The 23,453-nt window shown below is 47.0% G+C and overlaps 1 protein-coding gene across 1 annotated transcript in view; it reads left to right on the forward strand.

Moving 5' to 3' along the window:
* The window catches only part of CAPZA1 (capping actin protein of muscle Z-line subunit alpha 1), a 251,517-nt gene extending 245,108 nt beyond the window's left edge, over nucleotides 1-6,409 (forward strand). Inside the window, exon 10 of the mRNA XM_069633327.1 lies at nucleotides 6,264-6,409. Coding sequence (XP_069489428.1) covers nucleotides 6,264-6,281 — 18 coding nt within the window. The 3' untranslated portion in view covers nucleotides 6,282-6,409. The remainder of the gene's footprint in view (nucleotides 1-6,263) is intronic.
* The last annotated feature ends 17,044 nt before the right edge of the window (nucleotides 6,410-23,453 follow it).

The following is a 23,453-nucleotide window of genomic DNA, read 5'->3' on the forward strand; positions in this document are numbered from 1 at the left end:
TGAACTCCGCAGGGTGTCTGTCTGGGGGAGATACCTACATTTCGGGGTTTGAAACCAGGCTGCCCCCTGGCACCAGTGCTTATAAATCTGTTCATTTCAGATTTGGGAGATACCATAGGGCAGGCGAGATGCATCCCGCTACAGTCGGGAAGGGAGGTTGTTAGGCTGGCTGCTGTACGCCAATGACCTGGTCCTCCTGGACAAAATGCCTATTGGCGTAGTGTCAATTTGACAAGCTGAATGAGTACATTGACAGAAATGGCCGGGAGATTAATGCTCCAAATTCCAAAGTGCTAACACTCCAATCTGCCCCCGCGAGGAAGAGCATTATACCACATGGCAGTTGGTGGGCGGCCCCTGGAGTGCATAGACATCTCCAGATACATTGGCATTTGTATTAACTAGAGGCTGGTGGACGCTCCGAGTGAGAAAGCGCTGAGAACAAAAGTGAAAAGTCTGACATCACAGAGAGCGATACTCCATAGGAAATTTGGCTGTTTCTCCGTGCTCCCGGTGCTTCAGTTCTACAAATTAAAGGTGGTTGCAGTTTTCACCTATGGAGCTGAAACGTCATTGTTTATCCCGCATGTTTTGTGGCCAATTCTGGAGGGAATATTCTGGAATAAGGTCCTCGCCCTTCCAAGGTCTATCCCAATCCAGGGTGTGAGGTACGAACTGGACCTGCTGTCTTTACGTGCTATGGTATGTTGGAAAGCCTTAGCATTGTATTGGACGTGTTTATTAGGAAACGCCCCTCCATTGTTCCAAATGGTGAAAACCGCACTAGATAATGACAGGGTAAGGATCCTAGTTGAGTGAGATTTGGCTTGTGAAGGTCTTTTGGACAAATTAAGTTCTACAGAGGACGAACTAGAACCCAACCCTGATATGGTCAAGAAGATTTGCATAGATCACTCGATCTGCATGCAGAAAGAGGTTAAAGAATGTTTTACCATTTTAACCACAAAGAGAAACCATATTGCACAGTGTCTCCATACCTGAGCAAATTCCCCAAGAGCTATTTTAGACATCAGTTCCTCAGACTAAGGTTAAACCTATACCCAAGTAAGGAGGTGCTTTCCCCCGCGCCTAGGGCTCTGGGATTGTAATGGGAAAAACTAGCATGAAACATAACAACATATTCTACTATTTTGCACAGACTTCACATCTATGTGAGCATAGTACTTTGGGAGCCTAGTCGCCCAAGTAAGCACTCTAACTCCGGAGGAATTGTGGGTTACTTTAGTAAGTAGAGACAAAACACATTTGGTTTTAGCAACTATAACATTTTTAGATGCAATATTTGTAAGGGAAATTACACCTGTGTAAACCATACTAATTGTAATGTCTTTTAACAGTTATACAATAATGAAATGTTTTGGGATGCATTATTACAGCAGTTTACTTTATGAAGTGAGAATTATTTTGTTAGCTATTGCTAAAAGGTTTGTAATAAGCCAAATACAAAATAAAATAATGTATCTTCCTGATATACTATCTTCTTTCTGCTTTCTTCGTGTGGACACTGTGTACACTTACACATTAGAAAGGGGTTAATGTGTGACTCAAATTACATTTTTTAATGTCCATCTCTTTCTCTTTCCCATTTAAGTAACTTTCAATTGTTCGCACTTGGTGTGTTCACTGATACGCCCCAGTGTCCCCATTGCTTTTTCGAGGAATTACCAGTTTCTGTAGGCATTGGTATCTTCTCTTATGGTTGGTGGGGAAAGGTTTCCTATCTGCTTCCCTCTCACAGTCTTCTTTCCTTCGCCCGCCGGTCCTCACCTCGGCGGTTTCCTCTCGACACACCTGCTGTCTTCTTAGCTCTGGTAAGCGAATTGCTGTTCCCCTGCAAATGCACAGGAGTACGTCTCTGACTCCTGGCATTCCTGCAGCAACACTCCATTCAGCAACTCTTTCTTCCTCTGGTGGTGAGCCGCCCAAGCCCACCACAACTGCCCTGGGTTCTCAGCTCCCTGCTTCTCGTGGAGAGATGAAGCCCTCTCTCGCCAGTCGCCACAGCAGCTGTCTTCTATTCCCTGTTTGGGCTGCTTGCATTTCCCAGGCACATGTGAGAACCAGCAAACACTAGAGCCCTCACTAGGTTTGCAGTCCCTTTTGCTCTACATTGCTCGATCCTTCTTCTTCGTCTCACTATTTTGTGATTTTTGGGAACAGCAATCCATTGTGAATGATTGATTTATGAAATTCAGATAAGCATTTTCAAACGGTTTTGATGGCAAGTCAGTTCTGATTGATTGACAAGTGGAATTGAAAGAGGCAATTTCATCACATTGGCAAACCAGACCAAGGTTTGAAGGTTGGTCAGTAGTTTTGGTAAAAGGATTTTCTCTGCTCTTCAGAGGAACAGGAGTGGATGCATGACAATATGCTATAAGGGTTTCAGACCCACCATTTTAAGGGAAAATGGTGGGATACCATGATATCTTCCCGGAGGCTGTCTTCTCCCATGTGATCCTCCTTCGTATAGCCGACCCCAGGGTCAGGGTCAGGTAGCAACTGCTGTCCCCTGGCCACATGGGGGAAGGTCAAGGCCCGGAAATCAGCGATGACTCCACCGCATTCATAACGATATATAGAGCCCTTCTTCACTAGAATGCAATGAAGAATTAGGAGTAACATTCCCACTCTCAGAAGAGAGTATGCTTTTCAGTCCAGTACTTCACATTATTTAATTTTGGCAAGACACTTTTCTGCCACAGCAAAAGAACAGAGATATTCAGTTTACATTCAGCAGCCCTCTGCTTTAAGGGCAGGATTTGAGGACTGGTGAACAGTTAGGAATTTTGTTTTTTCAAGTACACCCCTTCTCTTTAGGGAATTTTGGGGTTGGTGCTAAGGGTCTACTTAGACAAGTTTACTAGAATCTCCTCTGGCCTTTGTGCCCAGGAAAAGACATGACCTCAGGATCATCTCATGGGAAAAGGGCATTCATCTGGTCAAATACCCTCAGACATGGATAGCCTCCGGCATCAATCCCCTTTGATTTGCCTCTCCTGATATAGGTCCCATCCAGCTTAGGGTCTGTCCTTGGTCTCCTCCAGCAAATTGGTCAGCCATTGAACTCAGATGATATCAGGCAGCGCTCCCTGATTCCCATTGTGCATCCCATTATGAACCATAATCACACCCACAAATATCTAAATGATCAGGTGCCAGCTTATTGGCTCTTGATTTGGATTGGACCTCTAATGCCCTCTCATTTTCTCTGATTAGACCCTTTTAGTTACGAGGCATCATCCCTTTGCATTTATGACTTCAACCATCTGGGATAGCATTTTCATAGTTTAAAATGTTCACTTAAACTACAATGTGGCAACTTTCTCTAATTTCTAAATAAACCTAATAATACATACATGTTTGAATTCTTCTCATCAAGCCAGACTTACTGAAATGAGCTTGGAGGTTCAAATGTATGATTTTCGTGATTTATTCAAATAAATAAGTTATCAACATGAACTGTTCCATACAGATATCTAATTTATTAAGCTATCATCTCCCTGAATCTCAGCTTTGGGGAAGCTAAGAACACATTTTATATTGTAGCGGGGGTTCCCAAGGTCGGATATTTAGGGGAGTGGTGTCAACAGAACGGTCTTCTCATAAGCTTTCCAATGATATTTGTACCATTATTGTGCGATTTATGTATGATCCTCTATGTAACCCTATGGCTAAATAATGATATAAATATTTTTCCTTAATAAACTACACATTGTGTTTCTCCACCTAGATAGCTGTCCAGCCATGTGTTTGTTTTGTCGACTCGGGCTTGTATAAATCACTTTACTTTCTTGCAAAGTCAAAGGCCTGCAGAAGGGATCTCACCTTCCGGGCCAGATCGGTCTTCCTCTGTGTCATCAGTTCAGGGAGTTTTAATTCCAAGTATTTAGGAAGTTCAACCCATTAAGGACTGCCTTTTGTTTTAACAGTTGTTTAGCACCTGAACCCCATAGATTCCTTCCTGGTCACTGCTGTGGCTTCAAAGAGAGTGTCTTTCAGATAAAGGGCTGGACAGAGCTTTTAGCCTTGCCTCTGATGGTGGTGGGGGAGGGTGATCAGTGCTACCAATGCTGGCCTACCAATCTCATAGGAAAATGTATTTTTGGGTTGAACACAGCTTTTCCTCATTCACAGAAAACCCATACTTTTAATTGTTACAACTTCTTCACACATGAGGCCTTTTTGAATATCTCATATCAGGCCATCAATGTTAATGTTAAAGGACATTTGTACCAAGCACTATCACCACCGCAGTGGTGCTCTGGCGTCTCTGAAAGAGGAATGGAGGGCGGGTTAGTGGGAGGAAGCTGGAAAAGTGCAAGAGAGCAGTGATGTGCTGTTGGCGGCCTCAGCCCGGTGGGTCAGTTGGCTGGGCCTAGGGTGTTTGCGACCAGTAGTTGTTGTGTACTGCTGTGCGAGTATATGTGTGTTTTTTTGTTATGTTGTTGCAATGTAGTGAAGTTTGTGCGGTTTGTTGTGCTGTAGGTTTGTGGTTGTTTTGGTTTGGAGTTTGAGAGGTATATGCAGAGGGGGGAATTGTTAGTGCAATTGGTTACTTGGCATCTTTATCCTGAATTGAGGTGCTGGGCTTCTGTAATCTCTCCAGGTGGAGTTCGGGAGCGCTCCTGTGCCTCTGTTCTGATCTGGGTCTTTCCGGCTTTCAAGGTCCCTTTCACATCTGGTCCCCTCCCCCCCAGCCTCCCTCACAGCGCTACCTGTCTTCCCTTCCCACTCGTACGGCCAGTGCACCTGCCGATGTCTACAGCTCAGATAGTGTGGTGATTGCTAATATCCCGATAATTCCACCACACTGTGGTACCTGGTGGTAACTAAGGGGCGAGTGCGGGTGTTGGGTGGGATTAGGGTAGGTTGTTGACTCCAGCTCCGTGGGTGTCTCCTGTGTTCCACTGTAACCGGGGTCCTTCATCCCGGTACCGTGGGAGCTTGTTCACATGGGGAGTTGACCACAGTCGGTACTTGGAGATGTCAGTGTTCACCACAGTTTCGTCATCCCTTTTCCTTTCTGTTTCAGTTTGAGTCTGTGGTGTTGAAGAGCCAGGATTCTAGTAATTTCCTAAATATTAGGTGAATTTTGGTGTTTCTTATTTCTTTTGGGATGTTGTTCCAGGTTTTTGCGGCTAAGTGGTAGAAGGAGGTGCCTCCAAGTTTCTTCTTGAGGAATGGTTTTGGTTCCAGGTGGATTTTGCTGGTCGACCTGAGGAGTCTTGTTGGCTTGTAGATTGTCCATGTCCATCTTTAAATTATATTTTATATTAAAATGGCACAGACAGTGGATTTTCACTGCTAAATATTTGCTTACAATCCAGGCTGCAGGATGCGTTTATTTCTATTTTTCCATTTGCAGCTTTCTTTTTGTGAAAAGTGCCATTCATTTTTTCATAATGTAGTGAAAGGTAGGCCTCTGATTTTAGTTTTGTCATTCACACATATGCAATACTAAATTTGAGTCTTCCTGTTTCTGACACGCTGTTGGTGTATTTGGCAGTGTTGAAATGTGCATGCTCGCCTTTTGGTCTGCTAGCCCACAGTGAGTGTTCAATGTTCTGCACTTTTAGGCCTCAGCCAACCAAATACAGTAAACTTTTTTTTTTTCCTCGGGGTGGCATTTGAACCCCACAAATTCTCCCCTCCCCCATCCTATATTCTCACGATGTAGCTGGTGTGAAAGGTGTAGGGGAGAGTGGGATCTTTCTCACTAGGCACATTCTTCAATGGAGGACGCCCCACTCTAGTTTCTTCCTCAGGGCCTGGGTGGTCTAGTCCCCACCTCCTGATTTTGTGCTCCTTTCTTCTTTCTTCCTTAGTTTCTCTCCAGGCTCCCAGGGGTCTTCCCACGACTCCACTTTTTCTGGTCCCCAGGCAGGAATTAATGGAATTAGTTTCTATCTTTATTCCTTGACAACATTTCAGAACAAAACATTACTTTTTCAGTCACAGACAATATTCAATGACAATCATGAATCATAAATTGTCATTTGAATGTAATTACTTACCTGTTATATATTTTAGTTTCGATCCAGGGTTCTGATCTTACCTTTCATTCCTCAGAGGTTCCTGGACTCAAACCACAGTGGGTTCCTCAATCACTCTTAAAGCCAGTCTGGGAGGACTGCTTTTTAACAGATTGCTATGGACCCACTTCTCTTCCGTCTGTTCTCCTTTTGTGATGCGGATCTGTTACCAACTCTGACACTGCATTTTCTTTTGGTTTCTTTGAGGCACATCAGATGCAATGAGACTGGCCTACAGACTGAAGACCTGTGCCAAGCGCGATAGCAGAGCAGAGCTAAGCTGTGCTGTGGAATGCGTGATGCCAGACTGCCTGGGCCAATTCATGAGCCGCTCCTGAGAAGTACACAGCTGACAACACTGCTGGCTCAAATCCCCAACGCCAAAGGCTGCCTCGCAGATATGACAGTGCATTTTGCAACTGCAGGCTGCTTCTCTGAAATGGGAGTGTTTAATATTATACATGCATTATATGTGCTGTTTTATTGGTGGAGAATGGATGTAGCCCTTCTGTTTGTTTATGAAGATGAGTCAGGCCTGGGGTGGGGGGGAGTCGAGCAGTAAGCAGTCCTCCCATGCACTGCTGTGTTTGCATTACAGCCCATTTCTCTTTACATTTGGTCTCCTCTGTATTATTTGTGTCTGAGTACCTGAGGTTTTGTGGGGGAGCAGGACGAGCCTGTAACATTGATACTGATACTCGGGAGCTCCCCTTCCTGACGTGCGTGACTGGGGTATACAACAATACAATGGGTAAGTGAGAAAAGGGGGTTTTCGCTGTACCTGTTGCATGCTTGACTACGGGACTCTGGATTCTTTAGGGACTCTTGGAATAATACAGAGATGTTGCATCAGAGTGCTGCAGAGTACAGTACAGGGTTGCAAGGGCAACTACAGGACTGCAATCTGGTCAGAACATTCTTTGGCGCCTGTGATACAGTCAGAGCGCTGGTCGCGGAGAGATGGTCTAGGGTTCAAGCTGTAGAGGGCACACGGTAGGAGTGTGAGGTCAAACACCTGCGTTAAATTGTGGTAGGGGCAATACCAGTAACAGATTAGTTACAATATGGTGGACGCCAGTCCATTGAGCAGGTAGACCTGTCATATAAATCATGGTCTAGGACAATGCTGCAGAGGTTGAGGAGCATGTTGGACAATTGGGATGTGGCCCCCCCCCCAGTCGTACAGAAGAATAGGGAGGTGGGGGTTGCCCGGGAACAGCAGTTGCAAAGGATACTGCAGAGAAGGTACAGGGGAGATAGTGCTGAACTACAAGCGAAGCACAAAGGTATCACCAAGGTGATGAAGCTAGGGAGGGATCAGAGACCCCTGGATTTGGCAGACATGCTTACACAAACCTTCATGATGGCCACAATATGGCAGCTCTTACTAGATGACATAATGAGGGTGGTGGAAGGGAAGGTGGATGAGGAGGAAAATGTAATGTCCGGCCAGGGTGGGCATACATTCTGAATGCAGCTGATTCCGTGTGGCTGACAGTGAAAAAAGCAGTGCCTGTGAAACAGTGCAAGGGGTGGGCGAAGGGAGAATAAACACAGAGGGCCAGGATTCTGAGGTGCTACGCCAGCGCCTGTTTGGATTGGGGTGGATGACACAGAAAAGGGGAGAAAGGGGAAGAGAGAGGAGACACGGGCTGGCTGTGTACCAGGAGAGGCAACTGTGTGCAACAGAGGGGCGGAAGGATATTCTAGAAAAAAATGGGTGCAGTGACAGATTTGGCAAATAGGTGCCTGCAGGCAGAGAGAGGCAGGTTTCAGGTAGACGGTAGTCCCAAAGGCTCTGGTGACGGCCGCTACTAAGAGTACCACCCACATTCTGACACACACACACACACAAACAGGGTCCTGGCAGCATGATGGGGAGACATACCTTGACAGCAGAACAAGAAATGAACTGGATTTCAGAAGGACGGGTGACTGTGAAGTATGCACCTTATACAGGGCAGTGAACAAAATGCCAGTGGAAGGGGTAGTGTCAGGCGAACTACATGAATGCATGTCAGAGACTGACAAAACACAACAGGACATTTTCAGGGCAAGTGCACCAGACAAGGACATTGGCAGGCCCACATAAAAAGAAGGTGGTCAGTGGGAGCATGACTTGATAGTGTTTTGGGGGAAAAGAGCGCAGTATGGTGAATTATAATCTGCGGTGTTGGCTCTGAGAAGAAAGACGATAACTCCATCTGAGCGAGAGTAAACCCATGACACCTGATAATGACCTACAGCCACCGCCAATGGCATCCATAGAAGATACAGAGTGGCATGTGGCAGAGGGGGCACAGCTGTAAGTGTTGATGATTATCCTACAGAAGGGCAAGAAGAAGGTTCAAAGGAAATGTGAGCGGCTCCTGGCGTTCCTGTGGGGGGAGGATGAACAAATCATGCCATATATGAAAGTGGAGAAAAGAGCAAGACAATGGCTATCGGTGCCTGACCGAGATGGCTTGGTGGCCCATGGCAAAAGAGGACTGGCAGGAGCTTGTGGACAATTGTGTGAGTTATTGGAATAAAAAACAGAAAGAGGAGCCAAAGAAGGAGCCCTTCAAGCAGATGGATGTGATAGGCACACAGTGGGAAGTGCCTGCGCCTTCACTGCCAGTCTCCTTCTTCGTCATTCAACCGATGAAGCGTTTATCAGTCGCTGCATTTGCCTCTTCCTTCATCCCTCCTCTGCCCCTTTCCTTTGACTCTCCCTCTGACTCTGTTCTAACTAACCTCCACCTTTCTCTCTGTAACACCCTGGACATCCTTGCCCCTGTCATGAGGATCCTAATGAAGCCTGCCTACAAATGGAACTTGTGGTAGGACTCTGACTTGAATGCTTTGAAACACAAGTGTAAAGCTGCTAAGCGGAAGTGACGGGCATCTAGTTCATCCTCCGACATACTGGCCTGCCGCCTACTCCAAAGTCAATCTCGTCTCTCCATCTGCTCCAAGAAGAGGCCTCATGTCAAAGGACTCTGATCCTCCTTGATCTTTCTTTTCCTTTGAAACAGTTAACCACTCCAGCCTCATAAACCGTCTCCATGATACCTTAGGCATTACGGACAGGGCACTAGCGTGGCTTGCCACCTTCCTTTCAAACAGACCTTCCGAAGTGCAAATTGATCCTTTTCTCTCCTCCACCACACTCTATACCTGTGGTGTCCCTGAGGGCTCTATCCTCTCGCCATAGCTCTTCACAATCTATCTGGCCTCTTTGGTCCACCTGATCTCCCCTTTATCCCCTCATTTCCAGTGTTATGCAGACTACACAGAGCTCTCTTTCAAGCTTTCAACCTCTACCTCATCCCCCTGCCTCATACCTGACTGCCTCACTGCTATTCAGGCCTAGTGCCAATGATCTCTGCCTTAATGCTAATAAGACAGACACCCTTCCCATTAGGACGCCTGCTCCTTGCCCCCCCCCCCCCCCCCGACTCCCTGGCCAGACTCCTTCAATCCCCTCACCCACCTGTGGGGAAGAACACCTTGGGATCATCTTTGGCTCCTCTCTCTCTTTCTCTCCACACATTATGTACCTTGCCAAGAAGTCCAACTTTCAGCTCCACCTTCTCAGGGGAATTCTACGTTTCCTCACATTCCCCCAGAAGCTCAATGTCTCCAGATCCCTGGTTCTCTTTAGGCTGAACTACTGCAGCAGCCTCTTCCTCAATCTGCTCTTTCCTCCCTTCGTTCCCTTCAACTAATCCAGAATAGGACTGCAATACTTATCCTTGGCCTCAAGGCCAGGTACTGCATCTCGCCAGCCCTAAAATCTCTCCACTGGGTCCCGGTGACTGCAAGGATCAAATACAAGACCAGTTGCATCATCCGCAAGACAGTCTGGGGCCTGGGACCTCTTTATATCCAGCTTTCCCTCTCTAAATACCTCCCTGCAGAGTCCTTTGGTTCTCTGGCTCCAACTCTCTGCAGGTCAAACGTTTCTCCAAGCAGAAAGTGAGAGGTTGATCCCTTTCCTCGGCTGGCTCCTCCCCCCCAACCCCTGAGACTTAAGCCAGATCTTCTAAAGTTCTGGAAACTTCACAAGAATTTCCTTTTGTCCTCTTCCTTCCCTCTTGTGCTAACTATCCCTCTGCCACTGTGACTGGGGTCTAGTCCCCTCAGAGTAATACAGGCGCCAGACCAACCCCTACCAGTCGCCCAGCATCCTTTGCCAGCACTTGCCCTTGTGCTCCCTTTTTCCCGGACGGGCCCAACTTGGTCCTCCCTTTCTCCCTGGCACTTGACACCTTGGCCAGCCGAGCACTTCCCCACCCTTCTTCCCTGGGGGCACACCACTCCTGGACTTCTCCGTCTAACCCCCCCCTCCCTTTGCACTTACCATCTTTTCAAGCACTTGCACGGTAGGATTGTCGCAAGGCCAATATAACTGTTTTTTGTTATTCTACTTTCGTTGATTCCCATGTTCTCCTCCTAGCCCCTCACCCCCACCTTGTATTGTGGCACCTGGAAACACTTGTGTATAGGCGCCATACAAATGTCCAATAAATAAATAAAGTTTGTCTGTCGTTTGTTCTCCATGGCCTATTAGTGAGAGAGCAGTCAGCGACCAAGTATTCACCATGCGAGATGCCATTTTTGAGAAATATGCCAAGCACTGACAAGTTGTTGCTGGCACTGACTATGGGTGCACCTAGGAACTGGGAGGTACTAAAAGCTGGCTATATACTGGAAAGCAAGACAACAATTGACTTGGACAGAGAACACGAACATGACAGAAAAATTAACAAAGTGTTGCTGGATTTTAGAGTGACAAAGAAGCTCAGAGCTCGAAAGGGAGGGACATGTAGTTTTGACTGTTTTTGTTATTTTAGCTGCCCCCTACATAGTGGATGATGATGATAGTGGGGGTATTTATGCAGTACAGTGAATAAATGGGTTTAGAGGAGTTAGGACATAAATGAGTTGTTTAGTTTTGATAATGTTTTTATTTTTTTGCTTCCTTATTGAGTATCTATATATCAGAATAGTTTTATTGCAGTGTGCTTATATAGTAGTGCAAGGTTTTGGACAGCGATTATAGTGATTCATAGATAAAATGAGAAGAAAGTAAAATAATCAGTCATGTTACCAACTCTAAAACTGCATTTTCTTCTGGTTTCTTTGAGGCACATCGGATGCAATGAGACTGGATTACAGACTGAACACCTGTGCCAAGCGAGTTTGCAGAGCAGAGTTGATTTGTAGAATGTGTGATGCCCCCGGCTGCCATGTGCCTAATCATGAGCCACTTCTGAGAAGTACACAGCTCAAATCCCCAAGGCCAAAGTCTTTCTTGCAGATATGACAGTGCATTTCTGAACTGCAGGCTGCATCTCCACAATGGACCTGTTTGGTATTATATGTGCTGATTTATGGTTGGAGAATGGATTTAGTCACACTGCCTGTATAGGGGGTAGAGCAGTAAGCAGCCCTGCCATGCACTGGTGTGTTGGCATTGCAGCTCATTTCTCTCTACATTTGGTCTCCAGTGTATTATTTGTGTCAGAGCGCTTGAGGTGCAATGGGGGTGCAGGACGAGCCTGTAACAGGATATATAGGCAACAGGTGATATTTTGTCCACAATTTCAAATCTACCGTGCCAAGACGTAAGAAATGTGCGATTCTTGGTCTGGTTTGTCTGGAAATTGTGCATGTAAACCTTGTCAACTGGTAATAACAGGCAGGTTACACGGAAAAGTGGGAACACAATCAAGGCACCAAAGTCTTTGTAGAAACTAGGAACAGAATTATTGCAGGAAGAGGAGTAAGCCCTTTGCCAGCAGGATAAATTAGACACACTGGGCTAGCTAGGCACCCCCACTGGCATAGAGCCCAAGGCCTGGGGAGTACCCTTGGATGTAAGGGGAAAGGGAGAAAGGGAAGGGTTGGAGAGGGAGTTGGAGGGGTCTGGTGGAGATTGTGAGGGGGAAATGGGTGAGAGGCAGGTGAGAGGCACAGAGTGACAGGCATGGGGGAGCAGAGGCTTTGAGGACAGGAGACCCACTGGTGGAAAAATAGACTCTTGGGGAGGAAGGGAACGAGGGTAGAAGGATAAGGCCAGACAGGGGGAAGGGTACTTGCTAGAAGGGCAAGGGCCTCTGTAAGCCTCTGCCCACAACCCACAAAGTCAGCACACCACCACCAGCCAAAAAGAAGAGCCCTGTCCTCTCTCCTCAGATCTTAAATGAGGCGGTCGCTCCCACCCCGGAACACAACATGTGGTTGCCAGGGATACATTTTTGTGTGTGGTCTCTAGGGAAGTTGCAACCAGGCAACTGGTTTGTTTGGTTGTTCATGGACACATTTTGTTTGGTTGCTAGGGGAGATGGGATGCAGGGGTGGACACACATTTTCAGGTATCCTGTGTGATTCCCAGGTCAGGGACAGGACAGTTGGGGCCCCAGGGGAGGTTAATTGTTGGGTGTGGGACGAGGGGCTTTCCAGAGCCCAACCACCCCTCATGATGGACACAAGTGGAACTAGTTTTGCAAGGATCAAGAAGTGCCGGAAAAAGGGAAAGATGGAAATTACTGGGTAGGGCAAATGGGTAAAAAGGTCAGGCCAGATTTTTAGCTCTAGAATTCTGGTAGTTGGGTGTTGAACAGGTTTAACTGGTGTTTGGAGTCCTTTCCCAGGGCTGGAGGAATTCCACCAAACCCGCCACATACCTTAGAAGCAGGTGGGCAGAGTGGACTAAACCCAATGGCAGAAACTAGCAAGGCAGGGTCACCCACACACACTCACTAAAGTCACAATGTCAATGATGGGCAATGTCCAGTGTTCCCGAAACAAAATACACACAGGGGAACATGCAAACACTTGAGCATAAACAGCGCAGAAACTGTAGTCAGGGGCGAATATGCAGTCCAAGGTGGAAAATATATTTGGGAAAAATGTAAGTCACACATAGCCATTTCGACACTAGAGTTGCTTCCTTAGGCCGGTTTGCAATGTACTCATGTGTAGTGGACACATTAACTGCATCTGCTCCTGAGTTCTATAGAGTAAATGCTGAGGTAACCTCATTATTCGTCTGGTCATAAGCTCAAATTGGCACATTTTAGTTGCAGAATATGGTATAGACCTAATAGCTATCAGGAGAAGCAGTAATCAAATGTTCTAAATGGGTCCAGTGTCTTCCACAAACGTCTTCAGTGCACTTACAATTGTCTTATTGTATCTTTCAACCCCTTCACTCGATGCCATGTGGTAGGCGATGTGGAGTTTTCTTTTTACCTCTAGAACCTCCCACATCTTGGTGATCACCTCACTGGTAAAATGACTTCCTCGGTCCGACCCCATCCTTTGCAGAAGGTAGAAACAAAGATGTGATTGATCATTAGCGCAACAGCTGTCTTCGACTTACAATTCGGGGCAGGAAGACAATTCTACCCACTTTGTAAACAAGCATATTACAGTGAACATGTACTTGTTTCCTCGAGAGGAGCAAATCACTGGCCTGATAATTGACTTGCAAATATGACCAAGGCAGTGTCATTCCCCTTTTTTGTAGGGGAGCTCTGTTCATGAGGGAATGTGGCTGAAATTGTGCACACACCATATACCCCTTTAGATATATGTTGAGATCCTGACCCATATGTGTCCAGTATGCAATTTCTCACAAGATTTCCAATGTCATGTGAAAACCCCTATGACTGGCAGTGGCCGTGTCATGGGCGTGATTCAACATCAGGCTCCGGCATGAGGTATGTATCACCCACATCAGACTAGATAAAATTCAAATTCTCAAAATTGCTTTTGCATGCTCAAATTTGCAGCACATATTTAAAAGGGGGTCTTGCCATGGTTCTGTAAAATGACTTTTATGTCTTCCCGAAAGACTGGATCTATAACGCCTGCTAGAACATCCAGATCAGACTTTGGGGCAAGTCTTATATAACAGCCCGCAGAGGTTATTAGAACTAAGTCTATGGGAATCATCTCTCTTTTCCCAAGAGGGATAGTGGCTTCTCTGCTGCTACATACATCAAAGCCTATGGATTCCTTCGTGGCAACACAGGGGTCTCAGTCTCTGTGGCTACTAAGTTTCTGGACTCTTAGGGTCCCCTAATTTGTCTCAATTGAGTCGTATCCCACACCTGACACCATATGTACCGGTGGTATGGTATCACAAGTATGACACTGAAACAAGAGTTACAAGGTTCAAAACCTTTATTAGATTCTTGGGGTTTGGAAAAACTCATACTTTGCCCTATAGCTTAGGGGGGGAATAGTCTCTACCAGCAAATAATAAAGAAAGCACAGTCCTAGTCAGTCTACGCCAAATCAAAATGGCCTATACTAACAAAACCTAATGCCTGCTCTTTCTCTTGTACAAAAAGGGGAATGTGTATGCAAAGGAAAGTCAGTGTTATAACATAAAAGATCAAGATGGCTGAGTCAGCTCTCCTCCCATGTTGAACAGCACGGACTAGGGCGGCTCCCATAAATAGGATGGCACACTCTGGCTCAGTTTATCAACAAAAGGCAGTTCAAAACATGGGTTGAGGCGCGCTTGGCCTTCCATGTTAAAGTCACTTATTCTAGTGTTCCAAAAGTTCTTTCACAGTTCAACAAAAGTTCACGTAGGTCTCCCTCTGTTAGACTTGAACTTCTCCAGGCATCAATAGTTCACACAGAATCCCCTCAGTCGGGCTCAGACTTTTCAACGAAAAAGTACCTGATTCAATGTAGTTCTCCCTCAGCCGGGCTCGGACCTTGCAAACACAGCACTTGTAGGGGTTCCGTTCCCCAGGTTTTTATTCACATTCTTTAGCGGTTCCCTTCCCTTAACTTATTTTATGCTTTCGGTCTCCCTCAGTTGGGCTCGGACTTTTACTGATGTCGAAGACTTTCAAATGTGCTAGGCTTTTACCATAGACCTCTGCAGGGCCACTTCCACTTTCACTTCAGCTCTCCCTTATGTAATTTGCCCCAGTGTCTCTTGATCTTGGTAGTGCCATAGCATAAGCACAAAAGTTCAAAGAAATCTTTCTCTTAAAGCATTCACCTTTTAACTTCCCCTCTCGCCGGGGTTATTCTTGACCATTATTCATTTTTAGAGTTTGTTCACTTTATATCAAGCATTTTGCTGAGACTTTCGAGTGGGCTACTTCCTTTCGCTGGACCATTCTGCTACTCTGTATCACTGGCTTCACAGTTATCAGTAACTTAAAGTTCAATACTGGTTTGCTTTCTTTCGCGTCTCATCAGCATGTGCGCCACCTTCAATTGTAAGATATTCTGTTGCAGCTTCAATCTTTCCTTGATAAACACCAGCCTTTCATGTCTTTCGCAAACTCACTGGCTGTGTGCATTCCTTTCTTGTTTTTTCAGCTTTAATTCACAAGTCAAGGTTTGATACCACAGTCTTGGACTGGCCTCCCCAACTCTGTTGTTCAACTGGGAGGGTCGCCGGTGTCCTTGAAACACAATGCAGGTTTCTTCTTGTCTGGGATTTGGTTTTCTCTGCGTATCCTTCACGCCTTCCCGGAGGCAACAACCTCCTGCAGGGAACTTCAGGGGTTCTCTACCCTTTGCTCTAGTCCCTCGATTGGTCGCCCTGCTCCAGTAGGTTTGACTTTGCCCTGGAAGATCTGCTCCTTCTCGTATTCTACCATGCTCGGAATGTGTCTCTGTGTTCAGCCTTTTATCCATGTGGGGGGAGCTAATCAGATGAAGATGATTAATGTCAAGTGCCTGACTTTGCCTGACCTTATTAGCGGGACATGTCCAATGAGATATGTAAGTAAATAAAATAAACAAATAAATAAATACAAATACAAGTAAGTGTTAGCCTTTTTACTCTCAGTCGCCCTCTTCCTGAGCCCAGTGTTTGTGTAGAAGGGGGTGGGGGTTGGGAAGTTGGAGAATCCTATGAAATCGGATGGGTTATGGGTACTGGAAAGGGAGGAATACCACGTCTCACCATCTGTTGCCTCACCCCCACTACCGAAAGACCCCCCCACCCAGGTGATCCTCCCGCACTGGTCCACCCCCAGGATCTGGATCCAAATGCGATGTCCGTGCCCTGGCCATCTGAGACAGAGATCCCTGGGGACTAGCAAGTGAGACAACCTTTGGCTTCTCACACAGCCCAGCCCGACTGCTGCTCCCATCAGTGAGAGACAGTTTTGATCTAACTTGTCGGACTCCCTGCTTTCCCCAACGGGTTTGGGAGAATTCTGAGGAGGCCTGAACATTTACACAACAAAAGATGGGAGCTTATTTTGAGAAACCTGACGGTGTTCTTCCAACCACTCTCTTGGGATCTTCCATTCAGGTGGCCTGGAAAGGGCCATCGCTTTTAGATCCCGACCCTGGGGGTGGACAAGTGAGGGAGGATCACCCGGGTGGGGGGGTCACAGGGGATTGAGAAGAGAATGTCCTCAGACGAGACATGGTATTTTCCCAGCCCAAAAGGCACCTTAATCTACTCACCCTCAGCCTTTGTGGGGTGTTTGCAGTCACACCTCATCTCCCCCTCTACAATCTCGAGAAACACTGAGATGACATGGAGGCCACTAATATCCATAAAGATTACCCATAGGAATAACATGGGGGAAAGCAAGGACAACAGACTGTAGAAAATACACATACTGTTCCATTGATAGTGTCAGGTACCCAATACTGACTGTTTTCACCTGAATCCACTTAATAGGCTAGTTCTCTATATAAGGTGTTGTCATGATCAGATGAATGTACGAGCAGGTGAAGCACAGAGGGCCGAGAAGCTGGGAGCTGCAGGAAGAAGCATCAGGAGGAGCGCAACGTGCTGGAAGCTGACCCTGTGTGCCGAGAGGGGTGCAGCGTGTGGATGGAGCGTGCCTCCTGCAAGCCAGAGGAAAGCAGCTGATACCTGCTGGCACAGTCCACGTGAGTGTTCGTACCTCTGGGACGCTGGCCATTCCCAGAGGTGTTGGAAGGTTAAGTGGTGAGATCCTAACCTCAGCAGCATCCCCGATGAAGATCCCGCCAGCATGTGCTATATGGGGTAAGAAACAAAACCCAGTGGCATGCGTGTGGCTGAAGCAAAGAACAGTATTGTGATGGTGCCAGGCAGCACAGAGAGACAAGTAAAGAAAGAAGGGAAAGATGTCGCTGAAAGCAATGCAAAAGTAAAGATGCGCAAGAGCAGCGCAGAAACAGAGAGGACAGAAAGCAAGCAAAACTAAAAGCAGGCAGGCGGGCTGAAATAAAAGTGAAAAGCTGACAGTAAAGCCGGGCATGTGGACCTAAAAGGGAGCAAAACAGATAGAGCGAAGCAAAGTGAAAGAATGAAACAAAAGGTGCAGGCACACAGACAAAGCAAAAAGGTGCAAGAGCCACGAATATAAAGAGAGAGAAACAAAATCCAAGAGAGGGACAACAGGATCAGAGTGGTCACGCCTAGGAAAAGTCAAAAGCCTGGCATACTCGAAAGCCTCTGGTCCTACCCGAAAAGAAACAGTGTATGAAAGAACTGTTGAGTAAAGCTTATTCCAAGAGTGATGTATGCTTAACAATTGGAACTTTAAGAAATCAGGTACAACTCGATAAAGAGTGACTTTGTGTTAAAGAGTTGAAAGGGGCCTGAGCTTGGGGAAGGGATCCTCAAGTGGCCTGAACACTTGCCATTTTTATTGTGTTATTAAGAGACTTGAAGCTTGGGGAAAGGAACCCCAATAAGCTTACAAAGGGAACTGTGATACATCTATCTTCTATGGTATTTTGGAGTTTGACCAAACTGAAACGTGGGGAAGGGAACCCCAGAGAACCTTAGCACTTAGTTAACTACAAGGGGCCTAAGAGGAAGGTCCTACGAACATCTCCATTGTTTGACATTGACCAAGCAGCACTTGGTAAGAAGACCAACTGGAACCAACCCATGTTCCTATTTTTGTTGAATCATTACTTCCTTATTTTTTGAAAGACTCCCTATCACATTTTGCATAGTGTGAGGGCAAGCATAGGTTCAGACACAGACAGGCTTTTTATCCGGACTAGTAGAACAACAATGGCCATTATAAGCATCTGTTAAGGAAACTACCCCTTTAGTGTCAGGGCCAGTTAGGCATTACACCAACCCAAAAGCTTCAGTAAATAAAGGTTTTCGAACTAAACCCTTTTGAGTCTGTGTCTCTCTTGATACCATGCTGGTCTCACATTCTCTAAAAGCAAAACAAAGTATCAAGATGGGCCAAACTTTGCCGTCTTGCCCCAAGTCTCCACTGGTCCAAAGGTTCAGGCCTTTTCTAGAACGCAAGGTGTCAGAGCCCTGCAAGCCTACTCACAGTCCTTAGCCATTTTAGGGGACCCATCTGCTGTGTGGTGGAATCTGGACTTATGAGACCCTGGTTGTAATTCAGGTTCTTTGTCTTATGCATGTTGTTGGTAGATGTCGTCTGGTGGTCATTGGACTCCCTGTGTCCATAGTGGTCTCGAATAAGCAGTTACGTTGTTTCCCCTTCTGTCCTAGCGTGGCCTCCTGTGCTTGGCTGTGCTGCCTAGGACAACTCAGGTAGGTATGCACCCTACATGGGTTGGTATAGGTACAATTTCTGCCACATCTACCTGGATAATAATGCTAGAGTATGGGGGCAGGGATGATGGCTTGCTCACTACGGTCCTTGTCTGAACACCACCCTGTCTTTCTGGAATTGATAATAAAGGCTATATTGCGCATAAGGTGAGATGTGTCCCGACTGGCTCAGCAACCATAAGGGGGATATTACACCCCAGGCTCACTTCACTAATCTTCCCAGTACTGTCTGACTGGTCCTGACTGCTGTTGCTCTTGGGCACACAGTAGGTGTTCACTATGATTCTGTGGAGCAGGGCCCCTTCCTGTTCCATGGATCTGCCGCCCTGGAGCGTCTCTTGGTTCTTATACTCCATCGCTTGCCCTTCTCCTTCTAATCCTGTTCTTGCTTCTCAGTCACAGACCGCTTCAGCTTTTACCTCTCCACCTGCTCCAGTTGCTCTTCCTTCTGCTCCAACATCTCCCTTTCTTGTTTCTTTGTTCTCTCCTCCTCTTGCTCTCCCCTCTCATCCTGGGGGATCATGTAGTGGGAAGCTTGCTCTGTCTCCCAGAGTACCCAAGCCTCTCTTGGCTGGTGTGGCTACAGTGACTTTGCCAGACCATTAAATAAAGAACTACCTATGGACTTTGTGGCCATGAGGCACACCTACTCACAGCGGTAGCCTCAGATAACCACCAATGTTCGAGTTGGTGCCACTACATGGGAATTGCACGTCTTCCTTCAGGTCTAATCAATGGACGGGTTTGCACATCTTCCTACTAGTCTGATCAATGGATGGGGAATTCACATTTTCCTTTAAGTCAAATAAATGGATGGGGGTGATGAATCTTCACTTGGCATCACTTCTCCCTAAGGGGAGACCCTTCCCATCAGACCATGGAAATGTTGTTGCTAACTTAATAGTCCCCTCGGGGATGGTAACATGCATGAAGACCTCAAATGGAGGAACACCCCTTCTGGGGATAAGGACGATCAACTGGGTAAAAGTCGGCACAACCCCCTGAATCTCACAACCCCAAATTCTTTGCCACCTTTTCACACCCCCTCCCACCTCCTTGAATACCCCCTCTATGTGTTACTGTAACATTGACTCAGTGGCCCTTATCATGAGTCAGACAAATTTTCATCACAATTTCCGCCGAGCGGAATTACTGTTAACGCTGGGTCGCGCAGCGATATTAGCGCTGTATCACAACCAGGCGTGAACGCGTGCACCGCTCCAGGCGCTAATAAAGCCCGGTGGAAATTGCGCCTAAAAAAAGGACCCACCGTCGAAATATCGGCACTAATAGCGCTACCACCGCCGTACCCAGTGCTATTAGCGGTGGTGGAAATTGCGTCACCACCGGAAAGGGGAGCATTGTGTCAGCCATCTTTAAAAACTCAATCCAACCAGATTCACCCACTGCCTGAAGCCATCCGGACCTGAAAGTCAGCAAACATGTCACAGGAGAGGACTCGAGGCAAAGTTCCCTAAAAATCGCTTACGCAAACCCAAATTCAATGAGGGAGAACTGGTGGTTCTCACTGATGAGGTTGTGGGCCACTGCGACAAACAGTATGGCACTAGGCAGAGAAAAACATCAGGCCAGCACAAGACTTATCTGGCATGCATCAGCCAGAAGGTGACAGCGGTGTCCAGCATTCCCTGTGATGCCGAGGACTGCAGAAAGTGGTGGAACAACCTCATGGTCAGGCTGCAGGGACTCCTGCCCCAACACTGCCAGGAGTCCCTGGCAACAGGAGGTGGAATGGTCGAATCACTGGTCCTGACGACCTGGGAAGATTAGTGCAGCATCGTCCTTGATATGGAGAGCGTTGAGGGAGTCAAAGGTGCGTAGGCGGGTGCCAGAAGCCAGGTCAACCACCACAAAGCAAAAGACCATGTACAAATGTCAGGCTATCACAAGACGCCAGAGTGGACAGGGACACATGTCAGAAGACCCAGCAGCTCGGCAAGCCAATCAGGGGGGGAAAGGAGGTAGTGTGCTGGGGAGTTGGTGGGGGAGGGGCGATAGTGTGCTTGGGAGTTGGTGGTGGGAGGGGGAATAGTTAGTGCACATAATTTCATTAAAACTGTTGAACTTCATCAATGCGAGGACATTCCTGTTTGCGTTATTGTTGAAGTTTATTAATTGAGGTGAGTGTCAAACAGTGCGCATTGGCTTGTGCCATGTGAATGTGTCAAAGGAAATCGTCTATAAGTCCTTGCTGTGAGAAACCTAAAGGTGTCTCACCCGCTAGCCCCTGAGGATCTGTCTGTCAACCCCTTTAGGTTGAACTTCCCAAAGTCCCTGACTTCCCTCCTCCTCACCTAACAGGCTAGAATCTGGAGTTGAAGATGCCAAGGGTCTTCGGGCTCTGTAGTCCTTCTTCTTCTTTCTTTCTTTCTTTTTTTTTCTCAGAGAAAACGTCTCTCTCCCGGAAGAAAGCCACAGTGAAATGCTATCAAGCAGCACAACCTGTGACCCCTCTCTCGAGAGGGACAATATTGGGAAAAAGCCTAACAGGCACAAAAAAAAACAACAACTGAGTAGCAGATACAGGAATCTGGCCGTTTGTATGTAGAGTGGAAAATTGGCTCTGCAGGCTTCATGGAGACGAAGGTAAGTGAATATCCTAAAGTACGTATCCGAGTACAGCAGCAAGTGATTGGACGTAGCAAAGCATGGATCCGCACCGAGAGTAAACACAGGCTAAGGTAAGCCGTAGCGGGATAAAGAGAGAAATGGCAAGAAATGAAGTAGCAAGGATCTGAAGAGAGGAAGCAGCACTCCGCGAAGGAAGGTGGATCAGAGACAGGAGAAACCGCCGGAGCGTAGCGAGAAACAGGTAAGCGGTGCACACGGGGGCACAACGCTCCGAAGGAACCAGAGGGAAAAAGGGTTCCCCGCAGAAGGAGACAGCAGAAAGGAACGGAAAGAGAATACACAGCGTTGTGGCAATAAGGGAAAGCAAGCAGCAGCAGCCAGAAGGCTGATCGAACCGGGTTGCAACGCACAGTGTCCAGGGAGGGCGTGGCTGATAAGCCTCAATGGACACTGCAGCCGCAACACTAGACCACCACTCACGTAATGCGAAAAAAACGTGGTGAAGTCCCTAATGGCGGCGTGATAGCCGTATTCGGGACCACAGGGTCCATGGCAGGCGGCGCATGACAGTGTGCCCCCTCTAGTCCGAGATTCCCCCGTTTTGCTGGGGTGAGCCCTATGGAACTTCCTAAGCAGAATAGGGCCTTAATGTGTGAGGATGGTTCCCATGAATCTTCTGCTCTGGAATACCCCTTCCAATATACAAGGTATTCAAGACAACCCCACTTATAGCGGGAGTCACATATTTGGGACACCTCATATTCCTCTTCCAACTCAGGCGGGGGCCGTAGCGGAATAGATCTGGGATTGAGCCCTGCACTGCCTCCTGAAGTAAAGAGGAATGAAAAACCGGGTGTACCCGTTGCAGGCTAGGGGGCAATTTAAGACGAAATGCCACCAGGTTAATCTTTTCCACAATGGGATAAGGACCAATAAAGCAAGGTGATAGTTTGGATGGATGTGTCCAACGAGGTAGAAACTTCGTGGAGAGCCATACCCTGGTGCCCACCTTCCACTCCGGTATGTCCAAATGGTGACGGTCGGCATGAGTCTTGTAAGCCTTTTGGCTTTCCAAAAGGCATTGTTTGGCCATCCTGTGGGCCTCCTGAATCTTGGCCAAAGTATTTTCCACTGTTGGCAGATTTGAGATAGCCGAGACAATGGGTAGAATGGTACGGGGATGAAACCTGTACGTACAAAAGAATGGCGTGAGACTGGATGCCGAATGTCGGGAATTGTTATATGCGAATTCTGCTGTCGGAAGAAGAGATACCCAATTGTCCTGTTCTTGATTGATATAGCTGCGTAGATACTGTTCGAATGTGCCATTTAGTCGTTCAGTCTGCCCATTTGTCTGGGGATGAAATCCAGAAGATAAAGCGCGTTCAATTCCCAAGCTACGACACATGGCTGACCAGAATTTAGGGATGTATTGGCTGCCTCTATCGGAGATGATCTTATCAGGGAGGCCATGTAAACGGAATATATCCTTTATGAAAACCTTTGCCAATTCCGCAGCTGTCAGCCCGTGGAGAGGGTAAAAATGTGCCAACTTGGACACGGTATCTATAGTCACCATGACACAGGTACAGGCTTGAGATTCCTGAAGGTCTACAATGAAGTCAGTGGAGATAAGGCTCCAAGGACGTAGTGGTAGTGAACCTTGTTCAAGCAAACCTAAAGGCTTGGTGGTGCAGTATTTACTGCTGTTGCATACCTTACAGGACTGCACATACTTCTTAACATCAGACCGAAGTCCGGGCAAGTAGAAAGATCTTCGGATCAGGTCCAAAGTGCCTGATTGACCCGGATGGCCAGCAGTCTTGTGATCATGACACCAAGTCAGAACCTGACGACGGAGAGAATCAGTAGGAATGTAAAACCGTTGTTCATAGAATAATAGTCCGCCTTTCTCTGCAAGTCTCTCCCTTTCTTCTCCGTGCCCTGTCAAAATCTTAGCCTCCTTAACTTGTTGGAGGAAGCTGGTAACTTGGACAAACACCCTGTTTCTGGGGAAAAGTCTTTCTTGAGGTTGGAGATGGGAACCCGTTGACACCCCTTTGCGAGATAGGGCATCCGCCAGCATGTTCTGGCTGCCAGGAATAAAAGTGATCTGGAAATCACAATGAGCAAAAAAGTGAATTTACACAATCCATGGTTTGAAGTACTTGCAGATTCTTATGATCCGTTCTTATGGCAAGTGGGTAACTGCTTCCTTGTAATAGGTGTCTCCATTCTTCACACGCCAGCTCCATAGCAAGGGGTTCCCGCTCAATTAC

The sequence above is a fragment of the Ambystoma mexicanum genome, chromosome 13 (genome assembly GCF_040938575.1).
Source record: "Ambystoma mexicanum isolate Mex_15411 chromosome 13, UKY_AmexF1_1, whole genome shotgun sequence".
NCBI classification, from domain to species: domain Eukaryota; kingdom Metazoa; phylum Chordata; class Amphibia; order Caudata; family Ambystomatidae; genus Ambystoma; species Ambystoma mexicanum.